At 39.0% G+C, this 24,100-nt stretch overlaps 1 protein-coding gene across 2 annotated transcripts; it reads left to right on the top strand.

Moving 5' to 3' along the window:
* The first annotated feature begins 813 nt into the window (after positions 1–813).
* On the top strand, positions 814–24,038 carry LOC143464891 (uncharacterized). 2 transcript variants are annotated; one of them, XM_076962932.1, is made up of 36 exons: positions 814–1,014; positions 1,121–1,263; positions 1,443–1,547; positions 1,940–2,052; positions 2,318–2,436; positions 2,662–2,775; positions 2,897–2,994; positions 3,414–3,564; positions 3,741–3,878; positions 4,019–4,152; positions 4,258–4,436; positions 5,221–5,295; positions 5,501–5,616; positions 5,886–8,017; positions 8,278–8,464; positions 8,844–10,176; positions 10,293–10,389; positions 10,471–10,573; positions 10,731–10,871; positions 11,086–11,195; positions 12,358–12,502; positions 13,405–14,462; positions 15,014–17,323; positions 17,534–17,716; positions 17,926–17,972; positions 18,075–18,168; positions 18,304–20,087; positions 20,318–20,454; positions 20,662–20,768; positions 20,923–21,138; positions 21,405–21,512; positions 21,717–21,852; positions 22,229–22,621; positions 22,718–22,791; positions 22,928–23,042; positions 23,505–24,038. In XM_076962932.1, the coding sequence occupies exons 1-36, from the start codon at positions 976–978 to the stop codon at positions 23,772–23,774; spliced, it is 12,804 nt and encodes a 4,267-aa protein (XP_076819047.1). In that variant the 5' UTR covers positions 814–975; the 3' UTR covers positions 23,775–24,038. The 2 variants fall into 2 exon arrangements, with proteins under 2 accessions (XP_076819047.1, XP_076819046.1); XM_076962931.1 differs by having other exon boundaries at positions 10,468–10,573.
* Positions 24,039–24,100: the final 62 nt, after the last annotated feature.

The raw sequence follows: 24,100 nt of genomic DNA, 5'->3' as shown, positions 1-24,100 counted from the left end.
ATTTGTTATGCTTTCCAGTTTCTACTGTAGCATATAACCAGTTAACCGATCTTCACAAAGAAGTTCAAAACTTCTAGAAAAATCAATAGTAATTCGTTATTACGTAATTGTTTTCAGTCAAATATTAATTTGTTAAAGCAAGTTTAAATTACTAACATCTTTGAAATTTAAAAGAAATGATTTGGTTAAATCCAGAATAAATTTGAATATAACCAAGTTCATTTTTGAAACAGCAAAAAGATGTTCACCTTTATAATGAGTTTGAAATTATGTATGCATTAAAATTGTTTAGTTATGTATTATATTAATTTTGCCAAAAAGCTCCATCAGCAAAGATTAAGAAATTATAAAACTTTAACTTTTTGCAAATATGTTTATTAAAAAAACTTAGAAGTTTTCATTCTCAAAACTTTTTTTTTGGTAAAGGTGTACTGAATTGTATATTTTGGTCTGAAACTGAATTGCTGGAAAAAAGAACTAAATTTTGCAGTTTGCCTATGTTCACTGTTCAGAGTATGTTAGCTATGTTGTCCTGTCACTTTAACACAAAGGAAATTTTATCTCATAGCCATTGTTTTATTACCATCCTGCATATTTTAGCCCTTGCAGCTTTTGCAATTTTTGTGTTCATCAATTGTTCATGAGCATATTTGCTATTGTGTTATAACAAACACCATCGTAGTCTTTTGCTTTGCACAGTTATTTGCGAAAATTTAATCAGTGTCAATACTTATAGGTCATTTTGATGATATTTTGAATAGCTTGACTACCCAATTAGATTCATGTATAATAATTTGGCTAAACTTTGTCCTTGTTACTTTTGGTAGGTTTGAAGCTTAATGTTAGTGTAGTTCTTGAAAAATGTAACAAATTACTAAAACATTAGCCACAATTTTTCTGGGCCAAGACAGTTCTTGTATTGGTTACGATGACATAACTCTGAAAAGTTTTGTTGCCACTGGAAGGTTTCAGAATATGGATGTTTTCAAGGGGACATGTCAAGAGTTTGGAAAGGTACGCAGCCCCAGAGCAATGATACCATTTCTTGTTTATGGTGTGTTTTTGCTTGTTTATCCTGAGTGAAGAGTTTTATACGACGTTTTGTCATCCTTGCTTCCAGGTATTCAGTGAAGATTTAACGTCTTTGCAAGAAATCGATGATAAAGTGTACCACCATGCAGAAGCATTGACCAACTGTGTAAAGCTTGTTCTTTCCAATCCCGAGTCTCCATCAGTCCAAGAGTTATGGAGTGGTTTGATCAGGTTTAATTTTGCGCTCTAGGAAAACACGTGTTCCGTTGTAATACACTCATAAATAATTCACTGCCATCTGTTTAGCATTCAGTCACCCATTACATGTTGTTCAATTTAGCCAGAAATGTTTTGTCGTGTGTGTCAATAAACACCTCATCTTTTTTGTACATATCATTTTAATTTTTAAGATCGTCGGTAGGGACACTTCTGCAAATTTCCTCTCCCCCGTCGACGAAAAGTCTCCATAAATTTGCTGAAACAATTAAACCTTGGCTTATTGACGGAAATTTCAGGTGACATTGGTTTCAGTTTTTGGCTCGGCTTTTATTCTCTTTTAAAGAATATTGCTTTAGGCTAAGTTGTCTCTGCCATTCCACAAGCCCTAAGGTCAATGCAGTGTATGTGGCAATTGTGGCATGTCCTAGTTTGCTATTTTGTTTTTCTGATTTCTTTTTGAATGTCTTAAGTTTGTTTGTTAAATCAAAAAGGTTTACTTTATTATTGATGCAATGAAAGATTTATATGATAATTTGTTGTCTTGAAACACCAGTACCATTAAACATTATATTGCAATTGTATCTGTTTCTTTGTAAGCTTATGTATGTTGTGCACTGGTGCATGTTGGATAATTAATTTATATTGCTGAGATATCTTTTTGATAATATTAATGTTAATTACTTTGCAGAGGAATTTGCTTCAAGGAAATGCAACATTTGTATAAACTTGCAGTTGATGGTCCATGGTATCCACCAATGCTACAACAGCTTATTAGCAATGTTCCCTTACAACCGCATCAGTGTATGTTATAACTCAAAACTGTTGTTATAGCTATAAGAATCTACTTATTTATATTGCCAGTAGTAATCTACAGATGAAATATTTCTTATTACCGTTCAATTTTTCACAGTTTTATTACTATTTTTACTTGCTGTCACAAGGATTTTCATAATACTTTTTATGAAAATAGCAGTTGGTTGGGTAATTTGTTCATTAACTTTTAATTACGGAAAAGGCAGGTTTTAACCATTTAGAAGACGCTAACAGCTACTTGTGTTCCATGTAGTGCAAGATGTGTTCAATGAGGAGGTTGCATTCATGGAATATCGTCTGCGGGCTTTGCACTTAACAGCAAAGTTTGATCAGTTAACTTGTTTTGGAACTGCAGCTCTTCTGCACCCAGGAGTGAGTTTTCACTAGTTATATTGTTTTTATCTGGAACAGATTTTTTGTTACATATATATGTGTTAATGAGGATACAATTCATTTTTTCTGGAAGTAATTGTTTATGTCAGCCTTGTCAGGAATGGCTGAAAAGTTTGCAAAAGGTTTTTCAATCGATTGCAGTCAATTTTTGATTTAAATGAAACTTCTGCAGTCTGACTGTTGCTTTTTTGTTAAATTTTTTAGATGAAGAAAAACAAATCATTCCAGAAGACTTATCAAAGTTACATCAATCTTGACTTGGATGAGTCTGAACTTCTCAAACAGATTCAGTATTTTGATCTCAGTGTCACCATGGATGTAAGTCAGTCATAAGTCAAACACCCAGCACAAAATATTCCTTGAAATAGATTTGCAAATAAGGCCCTTTTGGAATAAAATCTCACCCAAGTCTGAAGACTTTCTTTTCATCATTTTTCAGGTGATTGGTGAACTCATGATTGAAAATGTTGACTGTCTTAAATTGTGCAACGCTACCATGACATTTTTGTGGCAACACAAATTGACTGATCATCTCGAGTAAGCTATTACTTTCATAGTTAATGCCATTTTAATGTGTGTTTTTCGGGCTTGTCATTTAATTTTAAAATAGGCAGCATTTGGTTGGTTTAGTTATAGTAACCACCATGTATAGATGAGTGTGAAATATTATGTTTTATTTGATATACAAAATGCAATCACTTTTTATTCAGAAAAGTTTTGCCTTTTTTGCTGACTGCTTTCTTCATTATTTCCATTAAGAATAAATTACGTGTTATAAACGTGTTAATCAGTTGTTAAGCTCCAGCATCTGTTCTAGACTTCCTATTGCTATTAAGTGTGTACGGTTTTACGTTGAATGTTACTTACGCCACTACATACGCACATGCATGCCATACTTACCTTTTGGTACAGTTAATGCAACTTCCTGTTTGGTACGTATCACTTTTAACTTGTAGAGAAATTACACTTTGCTGGATTCGCTGCTTGCAGAAGAATCATCCTGGCTATGGGATGTTTGATTATATCACGAAAAACGCTTTGCACAGTGAGAATGCCATAAAATCGGTACAGCAATGTGCTGCCCTCACAAAGTGCCTGTGGCAAGTGGTAAGTAGCTCAATTGTATTTATATACATCACCACTGAATGTTATCGAATTCTGGTGGTGATGCGAATGTAAGTGGTGGTTTAACGACAAACTGTGTTTTTAAAGTGACATAAATTGAAGTTGTTCTTTTGAACCCTACCTCATTGACATCATATATTTCATTGTGGTCTCAATAGGAGCCTGATAAAAGTCGGATGACTTGCGTGGAGATTCTTTTTCATGCTCTTCATCTAATTTCAAATGACGACGAGAATAAAGAGCAATTAAAAAAGGGGATCCTTTCATCCATCGCATATTTCCTGCCTAATTCCCAGGTAAGGTTATTTAAAAGTTGCAAGTACATTTATCACACAGGAATTGTGTGCTAACACAATAGATTGTACGGTGAGTGCTTGCTTGCCTGATTTCACTTTCATAGTCATGGGGTCAAACGTCAAGAAGTGCTATCTTACAGGTGTCAAGATGTTGCATTCTGACGATTTTTATTTATGAGCCCTCTATCCAGCATTACTTTGATGTGGCCAAAGCCTACAAAGCATTGTATGATCGTGAAAAGGACATTGCAATGGATTGCAAAGCACACTTGCGGTACCTACACTGAAGCAGTCTTTGTACATTAACACGTCGATTAGTGTATTACATGTCTTAGAATATTCTGCGATTGCATAACAATTGTATGATCTATTGATCCAGGCTTCATTTGCTCGAGTTCCTAAAGCAAGATTGGTCGCAGGAATTTCTACGCAGTGACAACTGGGACTGGCCGTTACTTCGTCGACTCTGCTATGAAACCATGTCAGAGGAAAATATCGCATACGTTCAACAGGTTGAGCGAGATGAAGAGTTAAAGGAGATGGCTTCTCAATCACAAGGTTTTTTGAAATTGCTTCTATTTTACAAAGAAAGTTGTAATTTGTTGTTCTGTTTCTTTAAAATTTAATAGTGTATCATATAAAAGTTCATATATAAGTATAAAGTGTATCATATGTAAGTTCTCCAACTATCTCAAGATTTCTGAAATCGAATTAAATTGGTCTTGACCTACTGGTTACCTTAGCCGCAATTCACATTTTTAATGTAACAAAAACCGTGGTGGCCTACCTCACTTAATAAACAGATATATTTCAACATTTTTAAAAGTAAATTATCATTGCTTTTGGATTTATCCACAAACACAACCACAAACTGAACACAACTGTTCATTTCTTTCACGATCATGAGATATAAGAAAGTTTCTTTCCGAAAACCTGTTTTTTTAGGAATCATGCTTTATATTCACATACATACCTTTGTCTTCGCTTGAGCATTCAGTATCTTTATATTATCATCATGTTGTTATTTTACAACCTTGCTTGCTATGTTGCCCGTCTTTTTTGTGTAACCTTGCAAAACTGTGTTATCGGTATCCACTTACACTTGATTGCTTTGATAACTACTTTATTCTAATTAAGTAATGTATCTACCTGCAATTGTATTACTTTTATAAACTCATGATACTTAAAAACAATTCAGCTTTTCCTACTTTTAAATAATCATTATTTTATATTCAACAATACACAGTGAGTAACTTATCTAACTAATAATATCGATGTAACTAACTTTTTGTTCTTGTTTATATTGACATAATCCTGCTATGATGATTAATATTTGTGTTAGATGAATCCAGTTCAACCACACAGAACACGTCTTCAGAAATCGGGGAACCTAGTCTGGATACAACTCATGCTACCGGTGATGGCTTGGCTATTTCTGTTAAAAAAGATATTGCATAAAACTGGATTTTCAATACATACATGTTACACTTCGCTTACCATATTTTTGGTATTGTTTGTAGCGGTATGTTTTTTGGCTTAATCTGAGCTTTTGTAACACTTTTACAATTTGATCTGTGAGGAACTTCTTGCCGTTGTTTTGATTTTTCTTTGTTAATTAACAGAAATAAGTGACAGCGAAATATCAGAGCAAGGTAAGACAAGCGATTCCTGCGATTGTATTGCTTGCGATATGAAGCACAAGCAACTTGGAAGCCCACGTCTGGCCACCTTACATTCGGTAATATCTAGTTCATATCTATTTAATGCAAGCTTATATCACTGTTACTAATTTAATTTCGGTGACAGTTGACGATTATTTACCAAGTATCTTGTAATATATTCTAAACATTTGTCTTTCAAAATAACCACTAAAGTGATAAGTGCCCAGTCAATGAGTGTGTAAATACAGAAGCCTGACAGTATTCCTCACTGCTGTCTTCTTCATTGCAAAAGTAACTGTAGTGGAGCAGTGGTCTCAAGACGCTATCTTGTATCATAATTTTTTAGGAAGCTACGCCTGCAGACATGGGGATCTTGAAAGATTGTCATTCCAAAAAGAAAGTAAAGAGTGGAGAGGATGAGGTATGGGTATGTCCGGAGGAGAGTTGTCAGAAGGAGCTTCACTCAAAGAACGGGATGTCCAATCACCTGAGGAGGAAACACAGCTGGACACAACCGGAAGTCCATGTTTTCTACACATCCTTGGAAAAGGAGTTTTTTCCTCAAAAAACGCGCTCATCCCGATCGGATGCTATGAGATCTAGGTCATTTGATCTCGCAATCGGCTCCGATGAGGAACAACTAAGGGATGATGAACTCCCGGAAACTAAGGAAGCTGCTGAAGATAAGTCCTTGTGCAAAGAGGAGCAAATCATCGTCAAAGATCAATATTTCTCACAAGGTGAGCTTGTTCAAAAAGCTGGTTGTCAGAACGATAAGCAGGAAGCGCAGGAAATAGAAATACAGCAGGAAGAGATGGAACAAAATAATACTGAATTGGAAGCGAGGATGAAGAGCAGAGAAAATGCTGGTGAAGACACAGGCCTGTATCCCATGGATAGAATGAGTGGAAGCAAAAAGGTAAAAAAACAACTTGTGCAAGAAGAAAATAGCGTTGGGGAAGATGAAGCATCAACAACACATCAATCAAAAGATGCAGTTTTACTTTCTGGAGATGTTACAGTTGAAAAGGAGGGTGAATTTCAAACAGCACAACCCGCCAAACCTTCGTCACCTCTTCTCAACCAATCACCAACTCCAGTTCCTTCAGAGATGAAGGTGGAAGCGCATCGCTGCATCACTGCAGATCCATTGGACACTGAATACAGAGAGCCTGTTTCAGTTTCTACGTCCCAACCAAGCCCTCAGTTAGAACAACCTAACTTCATGATGACTACAGAAGCCGCTCTTGTTGGCTTATCTGCATTTCAAGACGCTTTGAAGCCACAGCCGCAACTTTCAGAAACGCGCTCCTTGACAGAGGCCAGCCCAGAACTGGTTGTAGAGGGTGTTAAGACTGCACATAGAGATCACACTTTCATTCGATGCCCAGTTGGCTCTTGCTCGAAGGTTTATCAACATCGCCATACAGTACAAGCTCATCTTGAATTTAGACATAAAATAGATCCGAAAAAAGCGGGAAAGATGGCAAAGTCTGCCAAGCGTGTAACATCAGACGACCAAAATGATGCTCTTCTGCTACAGAGCAATCAACAGGCAGGTGTCGGTACCTGGGCGATTGGTGTTGACATTCGCAAATCTCAAGGCTGGTACTGGTCAATAGATGAATTTATCCTGGAAGAATTTGATTCAACTCCTCCATCTTCCCTCCTCCGCAGAGATCCAAGCCTCCGTAGTTCTATCGGTCGTGACATTATTACACTCTTTGGCAGCGCCCCCCATGGCTACGATCTAGCTGCTGCCGAAAACTACATTAAAACAAATTGGCGATTTGCCAGAGATGATGTTGGTGTCTCCTCTGTAAAATCAGTCTCAAGTGGTAACAGTGAAGATGGTGAAATGAATTTTGAAGCGGATAAGTTTGAATTCAGCCACCACACTGAGCCCGTCGTCGCAAATCCACCCAGCATTCCGAAGACATTGCTAGATGTCAAATCCTTACTACAAATGAAGGTTAAGTTAAAGCATCCGGTTGTTACAAATCCGAAAGAAGTCGTACGATTTCATAAGGACTCTGAAAGTAATGAGAAAAGTGCTAAAAATAATGATACTGATGCAGACGTCTCAGTAAAACATTGTTTCTGCCAGACTGACTACACAATGCTTTCACCACTGGATTTGAAAAATCACTACCACAATCTGCCCAGTGTGAAATATCGTAAGTTAAAAGGAGGTAAAAATAAGGTCCCATACAAAGACCCAGTGTCTCTTACAGTAGTATCAGGGATATGTGTTGGAACTCCGACTCGTACGATAGCGAGTCAATGTTGTCACATTGACAAGAAATACATTTACCATCCTACTATAAAAGTTGTGGGCAAAAAGCTACAGGAAGTTAGAGAAGGAATCGTCAAAAAGAAGAAGATGAAAATGGTCCCTGAAGCACCTCCTGCACCTGCACTGTTCTCTTCGGACTCTGATGAAGTTGTTACTGTTTCAACAAGGCAGGTCAAGAGAAAGTAAGTCGACCAAGATAATGATGTCACAAGTAAAATAGTTCTGGATCTGCCATATCCAGCCCCTGCAGTACGACCACCAGTTTGTGTGGTGTTGTTCGTCTGTAATTTTGAAGACATATTTGAAAAGTTTATCAACCAATCAATCAAACGGGATGGAAAAATGAACTTAAAATAATATTTAACTACCAGTGGTTGTTTTACGTTTATGGTGGTAAGTGTACATTTCTTACGATTGATGAAAAAGGATAAATATTTTGCAGATATGATGCACAAACCATGTATCAGTTTGCTGAAAAGTATCAGGATATTCAGGTGGATAATGGGGTGGGGGGTGAGAGTCCAGGTGTTGGAACAAAGCAAACTTTTGAAGACGCTTTCAACTCTGCCACAAATTCTTTGCTTCATGGTGAAAAAAATCGTACAAAGAAACAAATTAAGCATTTGCAGGTAATTTGCATTGTCTTAGCTCATTGCTCGATCGAAGCGCAACTGTGTGTTTTAAAGCTCGGTGGTTTATAAACTTGAAGACACTGAACCTTGCAGGTTTCATACATGCGCTAGTCCAATTCCTTCATTGTACACTTAGCATGTGACTGACCAACTTACCGAACTCGTGGGGTTCAATGGAATGCTGTTTAAGAACCACAAATTTAGCTCATGGTTCTCATAAACGCTCATAATTCTCCCAGACAAATAAATGCTAATGCCGACATTATGTGCAAATTGTTTCCTTGTACCAAAATACATTGCTTATCATACTGGTCACTTACATTTATGCATGCTTTGTTATTGTTTCATAAAATACATACCTCTTTTTATTTCGCAGAATGACCGCCCTGCTCATGTGCCAGCTTATTATGATAAGGTGCTGGGTGAAACGCCAACCTCAGTTGGGGCGCCGGAGATAACAAAAATGACTCCTTCGAAAAATGTTCGACCAAAAAAGCACAAGTCACAAAATTCTAGGTCACTTGCAGCACCTTTGGCGAAGAAGAGCAGGGCTATGGGTCAGGAGAAGGAATCAAGAAGCCAGGAGAGCTTGGTGAGCAAAGAAGAGGTCTCTAAACCTCCAACTTCCAGACCTGACTACAAAGAGCTGTTGAAGCAGGCAGAAAAGATGACAAAACAAATATCCAACGAGAAAGGTTTATCGAGGCAGAACTCATCTTCTAGTCTGAAGAAAGTTGAAAGTGATTCCGAACCTGGTGCTATAAGGACGGTTGATCGATTGACTGCGCAAGAGATTCCAAATTATAGAATCGACAAGTGTTTTCCAACAGCAGCTGGTGATGCCACAGTAAAAAGAAATACTAAAACAGCGCATGGAAAGCGTCGAATTGCACTGCGCAAACTTTCGAGCACAAGCACTTCAAAACTTAATGACATGAATACGACTACCTCAAACTTAAATGACAGTTTGTCACATGACGACAGCATGTCCATGTCTTCGGAGCACGACTCCGTTTGTTCCTACATCAGCAATCCAGAGCACACTAGTGCTGATGTGATGTGTTCCGAGTGTAACAGGACGTTCAGCTCCGCATTTGCACTGACGTGCCACATGAGAAAGAGACACAAAGGACACTCGAAAAAGATGTTCTTCCCAAATCAGGAAACGACGTCAAAAAACGACCTGGAGCCACCTGATGTGAAAGAGGCGTGCAGTAATTCTGCATCTTTCAGGCTGGCTCAGAATCTCGATGCCTCTGTAACAGAAAGAACTCCACCCAGAGTAACTCCGGATGTTTCACTCATCGAGGATGCTTCCATGCCGTCGTCAATTCCTTTTTCCATCACTGAATCTTCACCTTCGTTTGAGATCAGCTTAAGTCCAACTGATGATGAAATAGCGAACCTCATGATACCAGACGTTTCACTCAAAGATGGGAAATACTTTTGTTTTGTGCCTAACTGCATTCACACTTACTTGATCCGTGGGAGTCTATTGCGCCATATAAAACGGAAGCATCCTGAAGTATATTCCCAGTTGAAGTGGTCAGAAAAATATGCAAAAAAGCTTGAAAAATCTCAAAGCGTTTCAAAGTCGATCATATGCGAAGTCATAGAGGAACATTTGCAATCATCGAATGTTGAGGATGTTGATAGGAAGAAGGTTTCAGCTAGCGATAACTGCTATGTCTTGGCTCAAAATAACGCTGGTAAAAATAGCCTTGTAGAATCAATTGGTGTGCATTTCTCAATTTTTGACTTACATGAAGTTTGGCTAAATTTTGTGTTTCTTAGTTGGATGTTTCATTGTTTATTTTCCTTTTAGATTTAATCCCTTTGTATGTACGTCGCACTCCCAAGCGAATGGCACAGGCTGAAGCCATAGTACAAATGCAATTGTCTGCCGCAAGTCCTTCAAAAAGGTGCGGTAAATAAATCTAAACATCAGCACCCAGTGTTGTTAAGAATTTGAAATAGCGCAACTCATGTCATTATAACAGCAGGGGATGGAGCAGCGCGCAAGAGCTTGCATTCTTCTACAACAAACGAGCTCGAAGAAAAATTGTGTCAGCTATTTCTCCTGCAGACAGGACACCCAAAGATAAGGTATGCAGCGTAAATTTCCTATTTATTTCTTACTTATACATAACTCATGCTCATAATGCTTCCTGGTTTTCTTGGTTGTCTTCGAGCGTCTGTTATGAAAATGTCACGGAATGTGTTTATCTCACAAAGTCCCTTATAAAAGAATGCTTTATCATAGTGCCCTTGTGTCCGGGAGCAGGACTTAGCCAGAAGAAAGAAGATTTTCCATCGAAGAGCAACCAGTGGAGAAAAGTCTGATGCATCCACGGACAGTTTCGAGGCTGAATATGAAGCCCAATTGCCATGTTGGTTGTGCCAGGTATCCCATTAAGACCATTGAAATATCACATCTGATGTTACCGTACTGTCTAATGTGGAAAATATAAATGCCAAGAATGGCAACACAGCTAAAAGCAAGCTAGAATGTTCATGGTAAATAGGGTGACAATTTCAGCTTGTTATCGCAGATTTTCTTGACTCTCTAATGTACTATTGTAAAATTTCACTTAATAACAAGCTCACTTCTGTTGCAGACATTATTCCATCGTCGGACAAACTTAACTACTCATATTCAACACCACCTGAGGAATATTGACACTTGCAAATACCGATGCGATTTTATTGGATGTCTTTTTGCATTTAAGTAAGTATATATGAAGTATGACAACTTGGTTTGAGTTGAAGGTATCGGTAAAAAAAACGGATCCATTTGTCAAGAAGTCAGTTTAAACAGATGATATCCTTTATTTACACTAAACATTTATATTTCTTCCAACGAATTCAGGAAAAGTACTTTAAAATATGTTACAATATTACATGAGTGGATATTACATAGACGAGCATATTTACAGTGAAAACTTATTAACTCGACTATGCCTAAATGGAAATTTCAGATAACTAAAAACAGTTTCACCGGTCTCACCAAATCACCTATTAAAATGCATGTAAACAACTATGGATTAGATATTATTTCATTGAAGTAATATGTTTTTGGGTTTCCAAGGCATAAATAGGATGCCTGTTAAATTGAAAGTAAAACATTCGTTGTATCATAACCGCGTAGGGATTCGAATGGTTAATGGGGTTGTTGCAGACTAGTAATATTGAACATCTGCTATTTAATGTTTTTTCTTATTATAATATTTAATTAATTATAAAACTATTCCGCTAGACGTGTACATGCAATGTACATGTAAAAATACATGCAACAAACGAAAAAAGCAAGTGAAATGTGAGCATTGAAAAAAGCAAGTGAAATGTGAGCATTTAAAGCAACTAAACTAAGCGAGATGAAAGCAATTAGACCTGCTATTTGATTCTAGAAAGGTTTCGATGCTGTTCGCTGATACTTTTTAATAAGTCAGTCAAGTTGCTAAGCTTAAATGGCTATAAGAGTTGAAGATTATAGCTGCTACATTTAATGGCAATATCAAACTGTATAACAACACTGTTTTAGAGCAAACAAAGTTAATTTTTATTTAAGAAGATCTACAAGATTCACTATCCTCACAGTCATTGATTCTAAGCAATACATATATATACAATACAATATACAGCAATACACCTGCATTTTTTCCTAGTCAAATGTTCATGTTGATGTGCCAGCAATTTTTTTCAACTTCGGATGCGTGAAATAGTTTAATCAGTCCATTCAAGTTAACAAGCCACCGCTTTATATTGCTGTTGCTGCGTGCATAGACTTACTTACCTGTGGTGAAAATATGGAATTTTTAGATCTCCTACTATCGTGGACATTTTGAAAAACTTAAAATTATTTTTGTCATGAAATATTTTTGTCGTTACAGCACAGAAGAAGATTTGGAATCTCACAAAAAGCGCCATGCTGGTAGGCGACCTCATATTTGTCTCTTTTGTCCGAATCAGGCGCGGATTTTTAGATCAGGAAGAAAACTTGCAATTCATGAACATATTTTTCATAAAGAACTAAAGGTACAAATTTGTTCTTGCCCTTCTGAGACAACTATTCATTGATCTTGTTGGTGTTTCGTTTAATATTTAGTGTTTTGTAAATTTTTTGGAATCTTTTTGTGAATGATAACCTTTTCAAAGTCAGGCAGGTTCTGCTTAAATTTAGTACTTCGCTTTCAGTAAGCGTCATATTTTTGGCTATTTACACAGCCCACCGTTCATTTAATACAATCATATTGATACTAAGACAAACACTCTGGTGTGTTAGAGATGGGTCTGTATCTGGTCCATGGAAAGATTTTAGAAGGTCTGTGAACATCAACGTGAATTTAGAAATGTATTAAAAGAAGACTTCATTTATTTGATATTTTGTTCAATTATGGTTGCCTGCCTTTGAGACTGTGCCAGCTGTTAGGCTTGACAAGGTTACAAGTTGATTACTAAACCAACTCTTGATTAACGTTACGGTCTTTATGACATTCTATATATTTAACAATATATATGTATTATTGTATTGTCAGTTGCAACATGTCTATAAAATGCAAAGGGATGTTTTGTTCTGTAGAAGTTCAAGTAGTGCATAACAGGAAAACGCTTAAAGCATATCATGATATGGGCCAAGATGTGCTGTGATTGTGCAATGATAACGCATTAGAACCAGCAAAGAGTGTGAATGATTTTGAGGAGCTTTAATGTTGGGCCTACAGACATAAGATATTCTTTCAGAGGGCTTGTTAATGGAAAAAGTTTGCAAACTATAATGTGTTACGCGGGAGATTGTCAGCTAACCTTCAAATGTTTTTTCAATGTGACCCCTTAGTATTTTAAGATTTGGTCAGATCATCTCTTCCCTATCTTTCAATTGTCTGTGCAAGTTATTAGATTCCATATTATCCTATGTAATACTTTTATTGCATTACTAGGTCAACACCAATCAAATGCGCAAGCAAATGTGTCTGACACCTCCTCGAGGAAAGCTGAATCTTGAAAAATATCTTCCCAGCACCGAAGAAGAAACTACACTAACCCCTACTTCTGAAGACATCAACGATCCTTTTTTAGGGATTGGCCACAGAAGACTGAAGAACAATGATATTTGTGAATCTTGTGCTTCTACTAAGAAGCCAAGGAAGTCTTCTGTGGCAAAGCCTCGATGCTGTGATCATGTTCTCGTGCAAGATACTTACCTTGTGCTCAAGGATGTCTTGAATGCGGTCGTCAAATTCACAGACTTGCGACAGAACTTGAATTATACGGATTTTGGTTCAACTTTAATTGATTTATTTGACTCGGATGATATCAACGAACCTGAGCAGGCCAATTGCGCAAAATGCAATAATCTGCCGGAAAGAGCTGATGAGGGGAGAGGTGATGATAAAAACATCCCAATAGTCATGCAGTCATCACTATTAAAAGAGTCACCACCAAAGCACTGTCTGGCAAACGAGTTGCTAGCAACAGAGTCTCCAGAAAAAACATCTCCACAGAAAGTGTCGCCACCAAAAGAGTCACCTCGAAAAGAGGCATTATTCAATAAATCACCACCAAAACAGTCACCTCAAAAAGAGGCGTTGTTCAATAAATCACCACCAAAAGAGTCACCTCAAAAAGAGATGTTATTCAATAAATCACCACCAAAAGAGTCACCTGAAAAAGAGGCATTATTCAAAAACTCCCCACCAAAAGAGTCACCTGAAAAAGAGACGTTATTCAATAAGTCACCACCAAAAGAGTCACCTGAAAGAGAGGCGTTGTTCAATAAGTCACCACCAAAGACATCATCATCCAAAACAACACCTGTACCAACAGAAGACTCATTGCCAACTGTATCGGATGGAAATGGAACGAATGAAGCAGCGCTATTTTTCGATGTGTCTCATGTCATGCACAAGTTGGTCTGCGATGTTGAGATTGAAGATCAAGTGTCATTCTTGAGAGGATGTGGAGTGGTTCCGGTCGGAATCACTTATTTCAAAACAAAGTAAATAAGAGCGATTAATTATGATAAGATTTCCGTAGTTTATGCTTTTATAACAATAATTTAACCATAGCAGAAATGTAATTATGTAATGGCATTAAATTGAATGGAAGATGACTTGTAAAATGTAATGCATTATTACATGCAAATTTTTACATTTATCTGGTAAACCCTGGATTAGGGCAGGGTTTCTCAACAGGGGGGCCCATGGCATTCTCTGGGGGCCACGAGCAGATGCCTCACTAGTGGCTAATGAGCTAAAGTGTAGTAATACGGAAAGACGAGAAAAAGCAGGTTTTGAAGGTCACCGTTAAGAGTTGAGAACCACTGGATCAGAGTCTAGCTAAGATTAGCATCTATATTCTAACTTTGGTGTGGATGCTAATCTTATTATTATTATTATATTAGATGGTTGGAAGTTGGTTCAATGGTCAAGTAAGATATATGAATTTTATACACCATATTTTGCTGGTGTATAGACAATGTCTTAAATTGATATTTTAACGTCTCAGTTTATAATAAACAGCAATATTTACGATTGTGTCATTTTTCAGTGATCTTCTCTGGGATTCCCCTTCCTGGCTCAGTGTCTACGGCTACAAGCACGACGCATTTTCAGCTCTGCTTTTGGCAGATCAATTGCTCTTTAGCACCATCTACCAGCCTCCTATGGCTGCCCAGGTGACCTCGATCACAGAAGTGGATGATGAGGACGTTGCTAAAAATCCTCCTGTTGATAACGCTGCTCACGGTCTGAAGGAAAACTCTGCCCAATCTGCATCATCTTCATTTGATCCTTTGGTTGATGTCGCTGCTTCCATGGATCACACTAATGACATAAAAGAAACAACGGACACATCTTCATCTGTTGACTTTGGAGCAGTAAAAGATGTCAATTCATCTTGTTTGCTGACTTCAAATGATGGTCAGCATACACAAAGCTTACCTATGGTAATGGATGTTGCAGATCTGGCATCAAAATCTCCTCCATTGTCGTCAAACAAAGAACAACCAACTGTGTCCTCTTCCTCAGACCATTTGAGTCATGCGACTGACATTTCTTCCAGTACTGCCCTCACCCATTGTAATTCTGTGCTCCATTCCGAAGCTTTTGCTTTTCCTGCCAGTGTGACTTCACCACTTGCTGTGAAAACAGATGCTATGCGGACAGGACCTAAATGTTGGTCTATTGCTCTCGATGAAGAGTTCTCGGAATTAACTAACATCACTGAGGCACCACCCATTTATCGGCAGTTGTACGGTCGTCATTATGTTGTTGTAAACCCAGACTTGAACCTTCCAATTCAGTCGCTATGCGGCGTGTCTACAAGTTATCCTGTAATGTCTGATGATGCTCGTTTTGCCGCATTCACTGCACAGGATGGCCAGATGCCACCTGTGGATAATCAATCTGATGTTGTGCCGCAAGAAGATATAAGCTGTGAAGAAAGTGTTATTTCTGATTTAGAATGCAGCAAGAAACAAAATGAAACGTGCACAGAGGTAGACTTGACCCAATCGAGTGTGAAATCAAACACCTCACGATCTGCAACAAATGGCGAAGAAGTTCCCGACAGTCTTTTCTTTAAAGGTTTCATGGAAGATTTCAAAAGTGAATTGTCAATCAAAAAAACAGGCAAAAAGAGCTCATCCTTGCTTCCCAAAGTCTTTCGTCGTGGTCGAGGCAGACATCGTAACAGTTTCGATCGAAATACTTGCGTAAAAAAGCGCCGCAGTATGGCCGACATCGTCGCGTTCTGTGATCAAGTTGCACCAACCAATGTGAAGTCTAGGAATAAAACAAAATCGAAGGCAACCAGAAAGTCAACATCAGATGTTAAAAAGAAACTGCAAACCAAGCCAAAGAAGAAAAACAACGATGTCTCTCCAGCGGCATCTGCTGAAGCTAAACCACGAACAAAACCTCAAAAACCGATTCTCACAAAGCGTTCAACCAAACAAAAGAAGGAACAAAGCAGCTTGTTTTTATACAAATCTCAGATATCCTTGCCACCACATCGGCAGCTTATTCCAGTCGTTAAGCGGCTTGCTTACAGTGGTGCCGACCAAATCGTGCGAGAAAATACTCTGAAGCGATTGTCACCAACCAGGCCGAACATTCTGAGAAAGAAACAGAAAAAGCGACCGAAAATTGCAGAAAAAATAAGTAAAGAAAAAGCGATTGTCGAGAGTGCAAATTCTACTGCAGACATCACTCAAGAAATAATAACAACCGCATTTGAGTCAGACACAGCTTCTTGTGCCAGTGTGCTGTCCCTTGCTATATCTGACTTGGTCAAGACCAATGCTACACCGGTGTCCCAAGCAGGCATTTGGTTGGAACACAACTATGCTAAACAGTTGCTACCTCCAGGCAATTTCGATGACCCACTTGGTGATGGCGATGCCATTCTTCTGAATGATAGTTCTCATATTTTGCCCATTGGAAATAACGATGAAAATATCGCCTCTTATGTCACTATTGGAAGTGATGAGACAGCCCTGGATCAAATAAATGAGATGTCCCCTGTCTTCCCGGGATTTTCCGCTTACAGCATGCTGAACCCATCATTTTTCGAGCAGAAATCCTGCCACAGTCGGTTGTTGTCTATTGTGGAAGGTGACTCGGTGTGTAAATTGGTCTCCAGCATAAAGAGTCCGAGTCCGGCCGTTCGTGAGTTCACATCTGGGCTGAACTCTAGTCCCGAAAGTCCCTCCAAGCCTACTCTGTACAAATGCAATGGATGCCACGAGAGGTACACAAGCAGTAGGGAATACCTCACGCATTTGTATTTGAAGCACATTTACAATCGGAAGGCATACCCGTGTCAGTTTCGTGGGATGAACTGCGTTTACGATTACGAGTAAGTATTTCACAACACTAGCCGTTTTTTTATTAATATGTTGATTGACATATTGAAGTTTAAAATGAGCCAAATTTCCTGCGAACTTCTCTATAAATTTCCTTAAAACTTAGCTTGTAATTAAGAGCGTAGTTTTCTTTTTGCTGCCAAAGTAGAAGTATCCCTCAGTGCCTTAAAGACGTTACATTTTACAAAGCTCTTTATGCACAGCACTATCGAAGAGCTCAACCAACACATGGTGCTACATCTGAGCCCCTTGCCATATCCCTGTCTTTTCTGCACAAAGTGGTGCGCCAGTCTGAGTGAACTAAAAGTCCACTTCACCATACACCCAGATATAAATGATGAATTCAGTAGGACCATTGGCGACGTGAGCCAAAGGAAAAATAGGTGGTCAGTATTGGCATTGTCCGAGGTTTTATTTTGTCAGTTTGTTTAGATATTCAATCACTTTCAGTCTATGATATATGGGTTGTAAAATTTTGTGCGTAGATGATTTATATGTTGTTGTTGCCTATGTTTTATGTATTGTAGGTCTGATTGATAGAGTATCTAGTATTCTTATGTTTCCAGTGCTTAATACTTTTGTTTTCGTTTTCTAGGAAGCAAATACTTCAGCATGATACAGCTGTCATACCTACCAATGCCGGTACGTTTGTTAATAATTTTGAACTTTCGTGCTTGCAACTCTTTAATTATATTATCAGTCTTATCAACTTCTTTGCTAACATGCAGTATTCTTTTATTATAGCTGTGATGCTGGGGCAAGCACCAGCCCCCCTGCCTGGTATCAACAGTCCCAACTCGAATTATCAAAGTTCCTTTGAGAAGTTTCTACATGAGAGGTTGGAATCCCACAATTGTGTGATTATGTTTAACAAACTTCGATTTATTGGCAATGACCTTTTTTAATTTGCTGTTATTGATTAGTTTTGAAAAAGAATTGACATTTCTCATTGTTAATGTTTCACTACCCTTAGGAAATCTTCATCAGAACCAGACGCTTTTGTTATGCCAATGTCCAAAGGCAAAGCACCATCTAAGCCCACTGCCAGGAGTAGCCTGCTGAAGAAGAAGGAGAAAATTTCTTTGCACTTGCTCCCTCATGCTGATAAAAACTATTCCTTTGCATCCTCGTCCGCTCTTGAATCCTTTGCCACAGAAGTGCGCACTGAACTTTTGTCCAGTAATAGGTCGAAGAATGTTTCCAATTTTGAGCAATTAGCCTCTCACATGGACGTAAATGTCGTAGCAGCAGCCAAACGTCAAGTAGACGTTCCCGCTAAGTCCCTAATGAAGAAGCAGCCAAAGCAACCAGCAAATTTGGAAAGATTTTTACCAAAATCTCATCCTTTGTATAACATGCTCTGCGACAAAAGTACAAATGGGAAAAGAGAGCAGAAAGGCGACAGGAACAGGGCAAAAGTATGTGACATTATTGTAAGTAAAAATCAGGTTGCTTTTCCCGACTCCAGCAAGCCTTCTATCACAAAATCCTGTGCGATTGTTGCACCCATGTCTCGCTTAGTGCAAAAGCAAGCTCAGAGTGACAGGAATTCAATGAATCAGTATTCAAGGAACTCCGTCAGCGCAAATCATGCCGTTAACGCGCTCACAATTAAACAACGACAAGCAAATAGATCAGGCACTGAAAATCCATTGCAGACGGTTAGATTTTCAACTAGTTCTTTTGTTAATTCGGCAGCTGCAAGAACAAACCAATCCACACATCCTTGTCCTGCTGTGTCCGCAGTTGTGGCGGATGTTGTGCAGGGTGTGAGGAGCCAAACTTCCAGATTCCACAGACAAGTCGTACCTCACTATCCAAGAACATCTTTGGCAAAAACTCCTGGCAATGGGCGGAGTCATTCTCTTACCAAAACAACCGTTCCGTCCTGCACTATGGCTACAAGTACAGCACGAAAAAATAGGCCGATGACTGATAATGCCTCGATTATTACAACACAATCGGTTTCACCTCAGTCTGCCAATTTCCAATCTGTTGGCATGGCTGCCTTCCTTGGGCACAACACAGCCGATATGTCACATCTAGCTTCAGAGCAAATGTTTCCATATCATCCTGTGCAAAGTGTACAAACGGCAAGCGATCGTCTCGTCGTGCAACTTGATCTACCTGTGAAGTCAACACATCGGCGCCTTTCGCATCCAACATCAAGCAACACAATTGCACGGCCAATGGCAATTGGGCAACAGCTTGTTGATAATGCTGCTGCTAATTTTCGCAATCAATTGTCATCAACGCTTGGGCAAGGTCTGCCTGGCAACTCGTGTTCAAGCGACTGTGCCATTCTGAGCCTGACAGGCCAGACTGGAAAGGAAACGGCTCGGAAAAGTTCAAGCGTGTTTCCCCGTTTTCACCCCAACAACTCACCGACAATACGGGCGCTTCTCAACAAACGTGCACGGCATGCTGAAGTGATAAGAAAACAATCCAACTTCACACCAGCTGGATCGGTTTCCAGTACAAACTCTCTCAATATTCCGCACTCATCGGCGTCTGACGGCCACAAACCTCACACACGTCTTGGAAACTTGCATAGCGACGTAAGTTCTTTTCCAAATTTGCAAATTGAACAAGACGATCTGGAGAGAATGTCTCTTAAGGATGATACGTCCCAGCCTCCGCATACAATTTCAATGACAAGTCAATTTTCACACGACGTCGTTAAGTCCTATTTAGCTTCGGATGTTAAACGAAAGTTCCAGAAGCAATTTCCCCGAAGAAGGAAAAAGAGAAGCACAGGTCTGTATGTGGTGCCTGTCATATGAGATAGTTACAATGTGGTAAATTTTGCATTTGGTTACTGCATCCTTGTGTCAGTATACAGCGTTGATAACTGTCATACTTCATGAAGTAGTCATTTTTCGTCTGGAATAATAGTATTTATTCGTCGTGAAGTTGTTTCATTGCCACAATAGCAAGGATTATTGCTGTAATGATACTGCATTTAACATTTTGTGTGTTTTTAACAGAGCGTCCTGCATCATTTCAACACGCCGAACGCACCATCCCACATAGGTTTTACACGGAGAGAGATTGCTTAAGACCAGACAATGTTAAAGAATGTGTTTACTGCAATAACCTCTATGCCAGCCGCTTTGATCTGCAGGTATAAGCCCAAGTCACTTGTTCTATTGCCTGCTGCCTACAATGGCGAAAAGTAATCATCAGACCTGCTTTGTAAACATGTTGAATTTCTGTCATCTTGTGATTCACATTGACATCATAAGCAGTAATCTTGTACAAAACACTTTCAAAACACCAACATCTCAATCCGCCAATTAACGCTACATCTTGCATGTTTCATATTAAACAGAAACACCTTGAGATTGATCACTCCCTCTATCTCTGCGGGGTGCCATACTGCAGTTACACAACCAGCAGCAGAAAGAATCTAAAAAGACATTTTTACATCTTTCACAAGTAAGCTTAAATCTTTGATCTCTGAAAACAAGATACGAGTTCAATTGTATGATTTTGCATTGCCTGATTGATGCCCGAAAATCTATCCTTGTCAATTAATTCAATTATCAATTGTATGTTAAACCATTATGTGTCATTAAGTATGATCTTCCAGGAGACCTACTCTTGATGATTCCCTGAGCCTGGGCAAAGAGCTCACTCATGTTGCTCATCAGGAAGAAGCAGAACATAGTCGAAGAGTAGATTGCTTCAAGAACAACCGACTTTTGAAGATAAATGTTGCGGAGAACGAGTGTGAACGCATGAAATGTGATGAAAGAAATCTAGATCTTGATCTTGCATGCTCTGTGTGGGAAAGAACATTGGACAAGTTGGTGTTGAATTTTTTTATCATTTGCAAAATTTAACTAATAACTGAAATAAATGCAGTGAAAGCGCGTACATTCCACTTTTCCTACCACAAAAATTATTATCCGATCAACTCTTAGCATCCTAATGGAATTTCCAATTATGACACTGGACGATGATATTGGTCCCTTAAGTTTTGCGCCAACGAACTTCAACAATAATGTTTTGCTTCCTGTCATTGATTGAGATTTCACAACTATTTTTTAAACTGTTTAAATGTCTTCTTAGAACGGCGTTGAGAGAATTCCGTTCTCGAGCGCAGAAACTTTTTGAGGCAGACGATGATGAAATAGTTCCCGAGCTTCTCTACCTTGAGTTGAAGCTTTTTGCAAAGAGGTTTGTAGCCATCATGTGAAAGTTATTTGAATCAATCTATGTCTAGTGCGAGTTGGGATAAAGTTTACTGTTGGTTAGTTTCTTTCGTTTAAATCTAAACTTCACCGAACAGTAACAATCCCAAAATACCTGCCACCAACTATCTACCGATCTAAGATAGTAAACTTCAAACGCAACAGCTCACACTGAATATACGTGTAACAGGCGATCCATTCTTGAAGCTGACACACCAACTGCTCATTGCAAGTGTCCACTTGGGCACAAACGTCGACTGGAGAAAGATCCAAAAAGCAGAAAAGAGTTTTATTTTCACATTCTCACAGAGCATTCCATCAATGAGGTAAACTTGATTAATGAGCTCCACGAATTATATTTTGATGGTATAAGTAGGTTCAGTGTCGCCGAGTTTGCGTAATAAGCAAGCCTTCTGGAAAGGTTTGCTGAGCCATCAGCGTTTCACCAACAACTGTACGTTCTGAAGCTCTTATTAAGTATGACCGGTGCCATTTTTCTTCTAATTTACTACAACATTTCCGGTTGCTTGGTGACACGGACCGTAAACTCACCCGAGTGAATTCGATTCAGATTAATTTAGTTAGTCACTCATACTGAGGCGTTTCTTTGAGAAATTAAACTTGTTTTAATTGGCAGCTGTGAGAACAGGTCAGAAAAGCCAACCACCTAGATTTGTCTGCATGAAATTTGTGTTGTTTCAGATCAACAGCTTTATGAAGAAGCGCTGGAGACGAAGCGAACGTAACCGAATCACGAGGAAGAACAGGAGAGAAATTCAACGCGCCCAGCAAGCTGCCGCTCAAAGCCTGTGTCGTGACGTCATACAAACCCCCGCAGACGCACAAAAGCAAAACGACGTCACCAGCTCTGTGTGCGCCGCCAATGAAAATATATGTCACGATGACGTAGATGATTTGGAGAGCACCGTCTTTGTAAGTGTTGATGTTGAACGCCTTGTCGCAGAAGAAAATCTCTCACCCGAAGACGAAGCTGGCACGTCATTGAACGAAACAGAAGACCAGCCGGATGACGTAGACAATGACGTCAGTGGGGAGTCTCCTTCAGTTGACGACGACGAAATTCTGTTTTCACACGTCAGTGGCTAATTCATTATATAAACATGGGTCAAGTTTATTTAGAAACTAAGTCGACCCAGCTCTGAAAGTTGAATGCATTAATATTTTTAACAGATTACCATTCCTGCTCAGAGCGACGAGATTAGATCGTACAAGTGCAGATTCGCCGATTGTGCGAAAATATTCTGGTAAGCTTCAGGTTTATCGCTGAGACATTTTATGTCGAACTACCGGGAAACCCTTAAGAACCATTAAGAATGGTGGAACATCAAGTTAAACATTATGCTGCTTACGCTGCTGCTTCAGTGACGTGTTTTTATCCAGGTATCTTAACGACTTTCGCAATCACATGAAAAAGCACTCCGCTGCCAGTATAGCTCGCTTCAACGTGGACGGAGTGGGCTTTGACCTCTATGAAGGAGTGGTCAGACTTGATAAGGTGAATCTACGTTAATCTTTCACTGCGACTTAACGCCTTTGCTTTACACGGTTACGACTGAAGTAATCTTGCGGATTATGCTAAACCATTACGAAATCGTCATCGTATACGGAAAGGCGAAAAGGTTCCCTTGGAATTGCACCTATACAAAGATTACATTCATTCTTAATTGAAAGAAATTTAATTGCGATGAGAATTATTAATCAGCTTTATGAGGCAATAGTTACATTTAAACCAATGAGAAGGGGTGAATGCGAGTGGGTGTTGTCTCGTGGTCACCGGTAAAAACAGGATGAACCGAGCTCTGTAAGCAAGTTGGATGAGACAAAGCATTGGTCTGTTAAATTCCATTTATGTCAACAATTATCCGGTACTTTTCATCCTTCGATTCGCCGCTGACATTACTTGAACCTCTGCTTTGTATGTAATTGTCGCACAAGTAAAAAAATCCTCTTTTTCCAGTTCGACATCATCGTTGAAGATTCGGCAGATTCGTGTTGTGACGACACGTGCAATGATATCAGTACTGACTCGCTGGATAGTGTGGATTACACAGAATTGCACTCGACAGATGACAGCGCTGACTCTTTTGCTCTGACCAGACGTGACCCCACTTTGGGCATTATGACGTCACCGTCAACGCCTCGAGTTTTGCTGAAGAAGTTAGAACCGGTGGTGGACAAATTCGTGGTCCAGTTAAAGTGCGACGATGACCTCGAGGAGAAATGTTAATTACATCATAATGATGTTACTATGACGTTTTGCCGAAGACTGCGTTCGGACTTTATTAGATGTGTAGTAGGTGGTGCATTTTGTGCGGTTTCCTGTATCGCTTGATTTACCGACTTTGATTGATTCGAGTGCACCGTTTTTGCCATGCCAATATTTTTTACAATTATGTAATTGTTTGTGTTGCCGAAGATGTACTTTTTCTTGGAGTGCTTTCTATCATCGCCGTCTGCGACTTTGTATATAAACTCTAGATTCTGACCAAGATTGTTGGCTCATCTCTTTTGCACAGTGAAGTGAGCTAAGATCAAGACAAGTAAAATATCCCG

The sequence above is a fragment of the Clavelina lepadiformis genome, chromosome 7, assembly GCF_947623445.1.
Source record: "Clavelina lepadiformis chromosome 7, kaClaLepa1.1, whole genome shotgun sequence".
Classification (NCBI taxonomy): Eukaryota; Metazoa; Chordata; class Ascidiacea; order Aplousobranchia; family Clavelinidae; genus Clavelina; species Clavelina lepadiformis.
This window is presented reverse-complemented; position numbering and strand designations above follow the sequence as displayed.